Source organism: Cuculus canorus, chromosome 1, assembly GCF_017976375.1.
Source record: "Cuculus canorus isolate bCucCan1 chromosome 1, bCucCan1.pri, whole genome shotgun sequence".
NCBI lineage: Eukaryota > Metazoa > Chordata > Aves > Cuculiformes > Cuculidae > Cuculus > Cuculus canorus.
Window position 1 is genome coordinate 153,939,318 of NC_071401.1, and position 12,037 is coordinate 153,951,354.

The window sequence follows — 12,037 nt, forward strand, 5'->3', positions numbered from 1 at the left end:
CTACTGGAATGGCTACAGAAGCAGCATTCTCCATTTTATTTTTTTAAAAACAAAATCTTTTCCCACAGGACAATAGGCAAAGGAGCAGGGCAGCAGCGCCAGGCACTCTCGCCTGTCCTCACCTTGCTCCAGGGCTGCCCAGCAAGGGAAGGGGCTGTGGCAGGGGGGTGAGAAGGGGCGAATGTTGCTACAAATGGACACGATTGCCAAAGGGGACAACAGCAGACTGCTGCATGCTGCAGACCCTGTCAACCGGACCACACTGCTGGAAGCCTTCTTGTAGCCTCCTCCCTTTGGGGTTCATTCTTCTGGTGGCAAAGTTCGGCAAGTGTTCTTCTCTGCCCACAACAGGGCTTGCAAAGCTTCACAGTTCTCATCCTGCTGCAGGTGATCTTACCTCTCCGTCCTTCCACCTCCCAGACCAGCAGCATCCCTGCTCCCAGGCCACCAGTACCAGTAACACCAGACTTATCCCACTTAAGTACAGTAACACCACACGGGGAGGGGAGGACAGGGGGCAACTCAAAAAGAGCAGCAGGGATGTGCTGCTGGCTAAAGCATCCCAGACAGCCAGGAGAGGTGGGTCCCCATGACCCAGAGGAAAAGGATGGGTAAAAAAAGAGGTTACTCAGTGAGTGGTAGCATGAGGCTGCCCAGCTGGGGTCACAGCCCGTCACTTGTATGCCTCTCCCTTCCCTGCTGAAATTCTTTGCCATCTGCAGCCCCAATTCATCGGATGATGGGTGCCGAGCGGTCATTGGTGACCGTGGGACGCAGCTTGACTGTGGCGAAGGGATTGGTACCTCTGGAAGAAGAAAGGAAACAGGCAGACATCAGGAAATCTCAATAGACTCTGCAAGGAACTTGCTGACAAAGAGAAGGTTATTTATTTCTGCTGGACAGCCACCTTCATGCCAACGAGGTAACTGTGGTAAAGGTTTCTGCTGAGTATGTCTTCTCTCTCCTTAACACCCCCTGCTGTAGGTTTCCTTGGGCTTTCCTCAGGGCTTCCCACCCTCCCTCTTCCACATAGTGACAAAGGGACACTCGCATAGGGCTGTCCCTTACAACATCACTCTACATTTGTGGCCCTGACCCTCCAAGCAAGAAGTCAAGCAGCAGAAAGAGGCAACAGCACCATGGCAGAAACACGGAGACACCAACCCATCAGGAGGAAGGAAAGCATGGATTTAAGGCAAGCCTCATCTCCACAGACCTGAGTCATCAAAGCTAAAAGCCATGTCCCTTATGCCTCAGCCCTTTCCAAGCAGCCAGAGCTACCTGAAGTATTTAGCTCCACACTCAGGCTGCGAGCTGCTATCGTGGCTCCTCTAGGGTGGATGAGAAGGAACATGCGGGTCCGGCCGTCCGCTCAGGGTACTCAGCTCCTGTCTCGTATTACCAGAGGTAGGAGAGAGGCTTCACAGTTCACCAGAATGGCCCACCTCCTGTCCTAGAAGGTGGCTTGTCTACTGCTTTCCTCCAGACACTTCCCTGTTCCTCCCACATTTGACAATCCAAAACATGAAATAATAACAGCATTGTAATACCATCGCCCTGTTCCTGTCCAATGATTACAGAATGCAGCTCCACACCTCACTCACCGTGGGAAGAGTTCAGGGGGCTGGTCAAATACTCCTGATTTCTGCAGTGAAAAGAAAGGCAGCAGTGAACTGTCTGGGTGGGGAATGGAGAGACAGAAGTGGGGCAGGAGACACTGCACACATGGAGGAAGATTCCACAAAACACTTAAGTGAGTTAGCAGCCCAAGTCCTCTTAAGAGGGGTCTGACTCCTCCTTATTCATCGAGCTTTGCAAAAGCCCAGAAATTCACTGCCTCACCTGCTTTTTGTGGTGAGGTTGTCACTACACCAAAGGTTCCCTGTTTCCCTAGGACACCTCCCTCTATCTTGGGAAAGAAAGGCGATGCCTCAGATCCCCAAAGCGTCATGTCACAGCAAACAGGGACAGTCTGAGCTACGTTTCTTCCTGCCAGCACAGCCAGAGATGCCCCCTCTCATGTTGCCCACACATCCTGGCAAAGATTTTATCATCAGTGCCTTCACAAGCTTCCTGCATCCATGGCAAGTTCAAGAGCTGTAGCTACCTACCCTACACAACACATTCATTATATGCGGATTACATGTGGACCAGCTTGATAGAGAAAGATGGACCTAAGTCCTAAGGCCCTTATTCTTGGCCAGTAGACAATGAAGGATCAGTAAGAACTGGCCTGCACCAGTTTCTCTGGCTGGTGGCCGTCAAGAAAGCCACATGTGGCTATCTGTGTTCCAGTTAGGAAGTCAAACACACATCCATTTGCTTCTGGCTCAACTGGAGGATATCTTAGGCAGAAATTTAGAACAAGACTGAGTCTTTCCAAACTTCTGATGAGGCTCAATAGTCCTGCCATGATACTCCAAATGCTCCACACACTTCATCGCTCAATCCCAGGTCTATTCCTACAACCTAGCCCTGGGACCAGATGGAAATCTGTAGCCCAGAGGGAAAATGAGCTGCAGAGCTGGTTCCCCTCTGTGCTGCCTAAGGCTCCCTGAAACCACAGAGCAGAACAGGAAGGGAAAAAAAGAGTAATTAAACATTGCATTTTTTAGTCTTTTGAGCCATCCAGTTGCTTGCAACCTCACACAGTCCTGGAACCAGCAACTAGAGACAAGATTCCCTACTTTCCAATGAGACTGAGTAAGTAATGCCCCGCAGGCAGCACTGTCCTTCCCTCTCCCAGGTCCTCACCTTTAACTGTATGCAACTTTAACTTTGCCTGTCCTCACCAATCGATTCTCCACACCTGGGAGCAGTGGTAAGTGGAGCCATATGCCATGGGTTGGACTCGACTTGTTCTAAGGCTCTCCAAAACACTTGTGCTCTTTGCCCCTGGCTTTTCCACCACCACAATTGTGACTTTAACACAACTCTTTCCTGAATTTAGGAGAGGAGCCCAATGAAACTTCTCCCCATTCTCATAAGGAAGAAGAAGGATGGCATCTCTGTTAGCTGGTCACCCACCCCCCAGGCCAGCCTGATCACTCCACGGTCCTACTATTAGCAGAAAGAGGTGCTGCCCTGGAGCCACCAGAAATCAGGCTGGGAGGTCATGGAGAAAAGGACTGAACTGAAGCGTCCCTGGTGAGCAAAAAGAGAGAGAAATGAGAAGGGCAGGGGCAAAAAAGCAGTCCCTCAGGGGAGGAAAGCCAGGCACTGAGGATCTGCACACACAGGGTTAACTGGCAGGGGCCATCACGACATGGTGGCATGCGAACAGACTAGGTGAGAAAGGCCAGTGCTAACAAAACCCCAGCTCAGAAAGGGAAGAGGTCGCACACCTACATCTGGAAGGTGTTTTTCTTTCTCAGCAGGCCAATGTAGAAAAGATGTGTCTTGGAGGATAAAAGTCAGACCTGACCCACTCCACACACACTCATCAGTCACTCCTCCCGCACTCACCCTGGAGCCAGAGCTGACCGGGGTGGCCACTCCACTCTGGTGATTGCTGGCACCCACCAAGAGGGGAGGTGGGTTCGGCAAACTGGACTGGGTAGTGGCAGGCCAGTAATTGCTAGAGGAAGGAGTGCTGGGACGGTCCAGGATGTCATCCATACTGTGACTGCTTCGCAGTGGGAAGGACCTGAGCAAGAGGAGAAGACAGTGGGGTGAGAGTCAAAGAGCAAGGAATAGGGAATAGCACGGGTGCTACCCACAACACGCATCTGCGAGATGTCTCTGGAGAAAATGCACATGGCTTGGACTGGCCGGGTCACAAGCGCCTTTGAGAAGACATTGCACGTGTTAGGGGAGCCATCTAGGGTAAGCCTGTGAGATCTCAGGCCACAGTGGGGCTCTCAGTAGATGCTCCAGCATGGGAGCACTGCAGCTCTCTACGGGGCACACCCCAAACAGGCACCCCACTGGTGTTAGTGACCCATCAGGAGTCACTTCAGCTCCTGCCCGTTGCTCTCCTGTTTACCTGGTGGCTGGCTCCTCCAATTCCCTCACATCCAGAGGCTTTACATAAGCTTCAGGGAACCAGCCGCATCTAGGGCACATGAACAGAGAAAAATGAGGTCCAGGAAACCATGATTTGTGTTTTTTTCAGATCCAGCTGCCCAGCACTCCTGATCTATGACCCATCCCACACACCAATCTAGCTACTGCTGCTGCTGTGTGTGACAGGGTTTCTGCTCGTCTTTCATCCCTAGGTAGGGCATGGGGTTATGATAAGACAGTCCTTGAGGCTGGAGCGGGACTAACTTATCTCAGAGTCTGTGCAAAATTCTATCTACCAGGAGTAACACTGGTGCAATCTAGGAAGAGACGCTCTAACTGAGCACGGTTGCCAAGAACAGCACACAAGCAAGCTGTGGAAATGCTTTCTCCTCAGAGCAAAGCAGCTCCATCCCGGGAACCTCTCAAAAAGAAAAGTACTGCTCTTGCTCATTTCTCATCCGAGTGTGAGCTTCCCTGCAGAGCATGGTACAGGGTTGCTGTGTGGAACAGGACAGGCTTTGCAAAGAGATGTTGACTGGCAACACCACAGGCAGTAATTCAGTAAGCACTGGGTGCAGCAGTTTCCATGTCCTGTCTGTGCTGAAGGGTACAGCAGCAGTTGCCGTGAGAGCTGAGAAACGCTAGGCCTCTCAGGTAACTCCAGCAGTTCACGGCCCTGAGATGGGTCCTGCGACACGAGTCACTCAGTCATGCAAGCCGAGAGGGGGACGCTGCATCCCTGGCTCGCTTTACGGAAATAATTTCAGCCTTAAGCCTCCCAACTCCAGACTCAACAAGCCTGAATCAGGCAGATTTACAGCACTGAAGTCACATACGTGGACAAGCCTTCCAGCTTGCCGTACAGCCAGCCGTTCTGCGCATCCGGCATCAGCACCGTGATGATGTCCCCGGGGTCGAACCGCAGCAGTGTCCGGTTGGCACCCGTCACGTGGGGCACGATAGCCTGCACTCTTGCTGTGCTGCTCCTCTTCCTGCCTTCGCTGTCGCCGCTGGCCTCGCCAAAGGAACTCGAACGGGAGGTACGGCCGGTAGGGAGCAAACCTGCAGGGAGGCATTGGAGTGATCTGGTTGGTGTTCAGCATCCTCCTGGCAAGGTCCATGCTGCCTTGAAGAGGCCAGCACTTCCCCAGTCATCTGCCTGAGAGGAGGAGTAGATGGCCTTTATTGGCAGAGAGCAGGGCATGGCATGGGAAAGGGTAAAACACTCATCTTGCAGGAGAAAATCAACTCAAACTGAAACCACTTGCTTTGTACTATGTTGTCTTCTGTGGCCAGAAGTCTAGGGCACAGGTACTGCCTGCTACAATGACTGACTCTTCCTGACCCTGCTAAAGCAACTGAGTATTTGGGTTGTTTTTCTCTACTCCTGCTCCTTTTCTTTTCTTTTTTTTTTTTTTTTAACAATTTAAGCTCAAATTTTTCAGGAAAGAAAAGCAGGTGAGACATGAAGTAACTGGCTGCATTTTGTAGGGCAGGGTAATGTTTAATCTGGTAGCACAAGGGTAAGTACATTAGCAAAATGCCAACTCCAGTAAGAACGAGTCCTCATGGTTCAAGAAGCCTTGAAAATGGCACATCCGCACAAACCCTACCTCACACAGACAGCCAGAAAGCCTGGCCTTGTCCTGGATGGACCCTACTCTGAAGGCTGAGCTCAGCCTTTGCTTCATTTAGCCTTGTCCCCCCCACTTCCCATGTACATTCTTCTCTCACTGTGCCCAGAGATGCGGCTGAGGACTGGTGGACTAATAGAGCTGTGGCCCCTCCTTAAACCCAACCCTGTTCCCAGAGGGACCAAACCACTGTGTCTCCCTACAGCATTTATCTCAGACATGGTTCATACTGGCTGACGGTGTCCTTCGCAGCGGTCGCCTGGGGGATTCTGGTTGAGGAGACAGTCTCATTTCTGGCTGCTCCGGAGAGAAGACGCTGGTCCTACTTCCAGTCATTGGAGAAGCAAAGTCCCCAAGGGGTCTCTGCGGCTGTTGGAAGGAAGGGAGGCTAAATGCATATCCACAGGGACTGTTAAGCAGGAGATGCTCTGAGAGATATCCAGTCACTCACAAAAAGCCAAACCCAACACACTGCTGCGTTGCAGCCCATACACACACTTCCCTTCATCTTGACCAGGAAAGGCCACAGAAGCTGGACAAAGCAGCAAGTACAGCAATTGGCCAAGGACTAGCCTTGCCCTGCAGCCTGAAAGGGGCAGCCACAGTCTTGCCATCACAGAATCATAGAATGGTTTGGGTTGGAAGTGACTTTTAAGGTTCACGCAGCCCAACCCGGCTGCAGTAAGCAGGGACATCTGCAACTAGATCAGGTTGCTCAGAGCCCCATCCAGTCTGACCTTGAATCTTTTCAGGGATGGGTCATTTACCAACCCCTCTGGGCAACCTGTTTCCGTGTTTCACCAAACAAGGTGGAGGCTGTCAGTGGGCTCCTCACCATCTCAAGGTGGGTGGGGTTGAGCCGGCCTGATGGATAACCTGAGCTGTGGGAGGCTGGAAGAAGACCCTGTGAATGGCTGTTTGAGGGGTTGCGGCTGGCGTCCAGCTGCTCCTTCCACAGTGGTGCCTTGGTCTGGATCATGCTCCGTGCCTGGGGAGAGAGAGGATAAGAACTGGTGATCGACAGGGCAGAAGAGCTACAGAGGGAGCCAAAGGCTGCCATATGCACTAGGTTAGGGACCAGGTCCTCTAACAATTAGGTCTGTGCGAATGGCCAAACAGAGCCATGCAGGAGTGAATTTCTAGGAGGAAATCCTCCAGCAGAAGACCCTGTGGTCCCAAAGACCTTGCTATAAACACCTACATCACTTTTCCCTCTCTCACTGCCCACACACCCAACTAACCCTGTGTCAGCACCATCCTCAGTCCCAGCCACACTAATCCAGGCTAGTACAGTCAGCCTGGACCCCACAACAAGAAATGAAAGAGTTTCCTGCCCAGTTCGTGCATAGACATTGCCTTCACCCAAGGGGCAGTTCAGCCCTGGCTCTCTCCTGCTTGCCTGCTCCCCCAGCTCCACTTTTCTGGCACACCAGGGCCGTACCCTGCTATAAAACTGAAGGAGGGTGTTGTACAGCATCTGGTGCTTTTCAGCCAGGAAGCGATAGCGACGTTTCTCCTCCAGCTCCGCTTCCCTCTGGCTCTCAGAGACAAATGCCTGCATCTCCGAGCGTAGTCGCATCACATTCTCCTGGACCACAGGGGAAAAAGAGAGGAAGAGATCAGTGTGAATCCAGAAGAGTAGACTCAGACATGGCAGGGGAAGGGTTGAAAGAGGTCATGTCTGCCACCTTCCCAGTCAGCTCACTATACTGAAGCAGCACAGAGGAGCTAGAACAGTGCCAGGGAGCAAATCCTTGCAGACTGAGGCTTGCTAAATGAGGCAAGGGCTTGGCAGGGGTGAGAACCACAGGTAGACAGCACCCTTTAGAAAAGGAGAAAGGAATTTCCTCCTTTCCAGATAAGCCTGCTGCCTTTTTAACATTGAAGACCACCTCCTGGCTTTTAAGGAAGGACAACATTGCTCAGAAATCAGTCCTGGCTAGAGATAAATCACCCAGTTCTTTTTCCAGCTCCCCTTCCCATACTAGCTGCTCACCTTCATCTCCCGGACATTTTTATCACGGGTCCTTTCCATTCTCCACAGCTCTGCCATGCACTTATCCAGGCTGGTGGCTCTGCGCTGGTACTCCAGCTCATACTGCTTCTGACTCTCCTGCCAGGGGGAAACCAGGCTGAGTGAGGAGCTGGAGATCCAGCCACCTTGTGATGCAGCAATGGTCCTTCCTGATGGGTGGTTGAACCTCTGAGTCACCTTGAAACCAGGCTTCACCTAGACCTCTTATAAGAAGTCTTCCTTTACATTTCTTTTCATTTTAAAGGGCCCCAAAGTGCTGATGAACCTCAAGATCTCAGGAACAAGAACTGGCATCCAGCTCTCTTGACACTGGGAACAATCCCCAGGCCTCTGTCTCCTGTGACACTACCCACCAGCATGGCCAGCTGGGCCACAACAGCACAGGATCCACATGTACGCAGAGGCCACTGTTTGGGGAAGCAGGGAACTCTGCTTTTGGGATGCCAAGACTCTTAGGCACTTTGAAGCATTTGGCAAGTCCAAATGTCATCAGCCCTCTGTCATCAACCAGACTAGGAGAGGTTTGTTCAATGAGGTCTGGTTGTTCAGCCTGCAGAACAGAAGGCTCTGAGGAGACCATATAGTGACCTTCCAGTACCTGAAGGGGGCCTACAAGAAAATTGGGGAGAGACTTTTTACAAAGGCTTGTAGTGACAGGACGAGAAGGAATGGCATTAGATTGCAGGGGGGGAAGACTTAGAGTAGACATAAGGAGGAAATTCTTCACAATGAGGGTGGTGAGGGACTGGAACAGGTTGCCCAGGGAAGCTGTGGATGCCCCATCCTTGGAGGTGTTCAAGGCCAGGTTGAATGAGGACTTGAGCAGCCTGATCCAGTGGGAAGTGTCCCTGCCCATGGCAGGGGGTTTGGAACTGGGTGATCTTTCACGTCCCTTCCAACTCAAATCATTCTATGATGACAGAAGAAGAAGATAATCCTCCCCAACTCCTGCTGAGGAAACCAAGGAAGTATCCCAAGTCCACAAGCAAAAGCCCTTGGGTGGAAAGGGAAACTAGGAGGGTTAAGGACAAGAAGAGATTTCATCACTCACACTGATGAACTGCACATCCATTTTGGTGTTCTTCTCCATGTGCTGTAGCAGGTCCACATGGAAGGTCTGAGCCTGGAAGAGGTGAAGGAGCCATCACCCTCAACCCTTCACCATATGGGGCGTTACACACACTGTGGTGAGGGCCAGCTCACAAAACTCACAGAGCTAATGGCTCCTTTGCCACTTGGACCCCGAACAGAATCCAGAAATGGACACATTAGGGCTACCATGAAGCATCCCTGCAGCCTGTGGGTCAGCGCTCAGCACCCACCTGATTGTTAACCCCCGTGCTTCAGCACAGGCACAACAGCAGTGTCTGGAAAGGTTAGGATACCCTCCACTCCTGTCCCATCACTGATGCTCAGGGAAAGAGAGGACAGCCCTGCCACATCTTCAGAGCCAGGCATTGGTCACTGTACCGCACATCTGCCACCATGCTTGTGGAGTGGTGGTGACAGTCCATCAACGGCACCAAACGTCGAGCAGCCAGGCTCTGTGATGCGCCCCTGTCATGCACAGCAGGTGTAACAGGGAGGCAGCCACCTCCCAGCAGGCATGTCAGAGGATGGGAGATGCAGCAGATTGAGCAAATAGGAGCATGCCATTGTTAAGGTAATGTCTTTTTCCTCCACATGCACCAACCCCCAGGAAAACCACTCACCACAACTTCCAAATCAGAGCTCAGGAGTCTCTGCGTGTCAGACATCTGCATCAGGATTTCACCTTCAGGGAAAGAGAGAAGAGAGAGTGGAAAAATCCCATGGCCATTTCCTTGTGCAACCAAGGTGGCAAACCAGTAGTGTGCAATGCAGGCTGATGATATACGGGTGTGAAAGTCCAACAGATATCACCATGCACTGCTCTCTGCACCCTGAGAGAGGCTGGCAGCCTTCCTCCCAAGGGCTCAACTCCGTCACCACTCCCCAGGCACTGCCAACACACGATTGCTCCAGACCACGACACTGCTACAGTACCAGGTGCCGGCAGGCACCCTCGGCTCTGCCATGGGCTCTGGGTGCTGGTTTTCCACCCTACCACAGCCCGTTCAAGCCCTGCTTCCACTCGCATTGGCACCCCAGGTCTAGTGCAAGGTCCAGGCTGTCCTACAAGAATGTAGCTTCAGCACCCTTTGCTGATGCTGTGTGCAGTCTCACTTCACCAGTGTTGATGGTATGGAACAGTGAAGAGATGACAGAGAGCAGAGGAGTGAGTCAGGGAGCGCAGTTGATGTAGGAAAAGGGACTTCAGTAAAAAAGTCCTGCTGTTTCAGCTGGTTGCAGGCTCAGGAGGACAACACCCCATCTGCTGTTGTCAGTCTGTGCTCTCTGGCTTTCCCCTCACACCTGCGAGGAGGGGCAAAATGGTTCCTCGAGAATGAAAACTTCAGCTCTTAGGGCAGAATGCCCCAACAAGGACTGGTTTCCATGAAACATCCATCGCTGGAGGTCCATCTCAGGAGCTGGGCTCATTCATTGATCTCAGAGAGATACAGGGGAGCGCAATGGGGAGTTGGGAGATATTCAAGGATGCACAATAAATTGGACTCTCGCTGCTTGGACAGGGCCTGGTGCTATGGGGCATTATTTAGAGGAGCTTCCTCCAGTACCTGGTAAGGGACAAGCTAAGGGGGGGAGGCCAAAAAACACATTACTGTGACTCATCAGAGGACAGAGGATGGCAACTGGGAGAGCCTTACCCAGCACATGTGAGGTGGAACTCTGCAGCGCTTGCTCCCCAATCTTCTCAATTGCCTTAAAATACACTTCAGCCGCTTTGGATAATGCTGTGAGCAGAGGAGAGGAGAGGGGAGGTAAGGATCTGGTCTGCCTTCCCACCATCGCCAGCCCTAGCAAGCAGCACAGCCACCCCATGGTACCTTGCCTATCAGCATGGGCACCCTATCTCTCCCCCATCTGTGCGAAAAGACAGCAGCAGGTCCTGGAGCAGGAGAAAAGTTAGTAACAGCAAAAGAGAACATGCCATGAGGGGAATGAGCAGCCTTGTCCTGGGTGACAGCAGTCCCTCCTGACGCACAGTGGACACCTAGGATGGATGCAGCACCACTACCTGGGGCCTTGGCCATGTGGGACCCCACTCACCATGGAAGGCACGCAGGTAGTTGTTCCCCAGGTATACCAGGTTCTCCAGCGCAGGGTTGAACTGCTCCAAGATACTCTGTCACCAGGAAGAAGCGTGTTAATGCTACCCTTCTCCACACCCTCGAGACCTCAGCAGGTCAATGCTCTCCCAATGTGGTTCAGCTGAGTGCAGCAGGGACACAGAGAGCTCCCACAGCCACGATGCTGGATGGCCATGGGGATGTACAACTGTGCACTCTCCAGCCAGCTAAGAGAAGGGATGGACTGCTTCAGACCAGCCTCTCCACTCTTACCTGCTGTATTTATCAAGGATGTTTATTGCCTACACCATAGAAAACCAGAGGCTTAATAAGAAATTCCCCCTTCTCCCAGCCTTCAGCGCCTTGGTGCAGCACCGATGTGCATAAGGAAGAATTTGTGAGACCAGGTGGCTCTTTCCATCAGAAGCGAAAACAGATGACTGAACTCCTCCTTCCTACCAGCAACCAAGGTGTGTGACCCTTCATGCTCTGTGTCCAAACCACCCTGGTTGTCTGGTTCCTTCCCAGGTCTGCCTTAAGACCCGTACCACCCTTCCCTCCTGTCAGCTATCTGCTCTCAAACGCAGAGCCCACAGGAGCTGCTGCAGTTCAGACTTGGGACAGATCCAGTCCTCGGCTCTCTTCAAGGGAGCCTTTGACAGAAAACAACTCCTTTTCTCCCACCCACGAGCCTCCCCTAGGCAGACAGGAGCAGCCTTTGGTGCCAGCACTCACCTTATAGATGGAGATAGTGGATCTGTAGGACAGGTCCATCTCGGGAGCCTTTTTCCTCTCCCACAAAGAAGCAGGGAGAAAAGGAGAGTACTGGTCCAGATAACTCTGCTTTTGCAGAGCTGGATGAATGGAAAGAGCCCGTTGTGGGCAAGGTAGGACAGCAGGAAGACACGGACGTGGTACAAAGGGAACAGAGCACGTATGGAGTTTAATAATTCACCAGCCAAGAGGTTGGAACTTGATCTCTGGAAGTAACCAGACACCGGAGAGAGAGGAATCCTGTGACAGCCAGCAAGGGCATGTGACCACTGCAATGAATTATTAATTGCCAGCTCAGTACCCAGCTCTCCTTGCCCTGACACCTGCAGAGCCAACCACCTGCCAGAGTAACCGCCTTACGGCTCGCTGCCTCTGTCACTGCCACCGCTCGGAGGTGGCTCTCTTGGCCTCACTGTGCT

General features: G+C 52.3%; 1 protein-coding gene across 1 annotated transcript in view; it reads right to left on the minus strand.

Moving 5' to 3' along the window:
• Window positions 1-12,037, minus strand: part of BAIAP2L2 (BAR/IMD domain containing adaptor protein 2 like 2) — a 12,873-nt gene continuing 836 nt past the window's right edge. The window contains exons 3-16 of the mRNA XM_009568415.2: window positions 11,580-11,698; window positions 10,825-10,900; window positions 10,422-10,508; window positions 9,387-9,448; window positions 8,726-8,797; window positions 7,636-7,752; window positions 7,081-7,227; window positions 6,475-6,627; window positions 5,870-6,008; window positions 4,842-5,067; window positions 3,986-4,054; window positions 3,466-3,646; window positions 1,605-1,645; window positions 1-805 (exon numbers count right to left, since the gene is read on the minus strand). Coding sequence (XP_009566710.2) covers window positions 730-805; window positions 1,605-1,645; window positions 3,466-3,646; window positions 3,986-4,054; window positions 4,842-5,067; window positions 5,870-6,008; window positions 6,475-6,627; window positions 7,081-7,227; window positions 7,636-7,752; window positions 8,726-8,797; window positions 9,387-9,448; window positions 10,422-10,508; window positions 10,825-10,900; window positions 11,580-11,618 — 1,485 coding nt within the window. The 5' untranslated portion in view covers window positions 11,619-11,698 and the 3' untranslated portion in view covers window positions 1-729. The remainder of the gene's footprint in view (window positions 806-1,604; window positions 1,646-3,465; window positions 3,647-3,985; window positions 4,055-4,841; window positions 5,068-5,869; window positions 6,009-6,474; window positions 6,628-7,080; window positions 7,228-7,635; window positions 7,753-8,725; window positions 8,798-9,386; window positions 9,449-10,421; window positions 10,509-10,824; window positions 10,901-11,579; window positions 11,699-12,037) is intronic.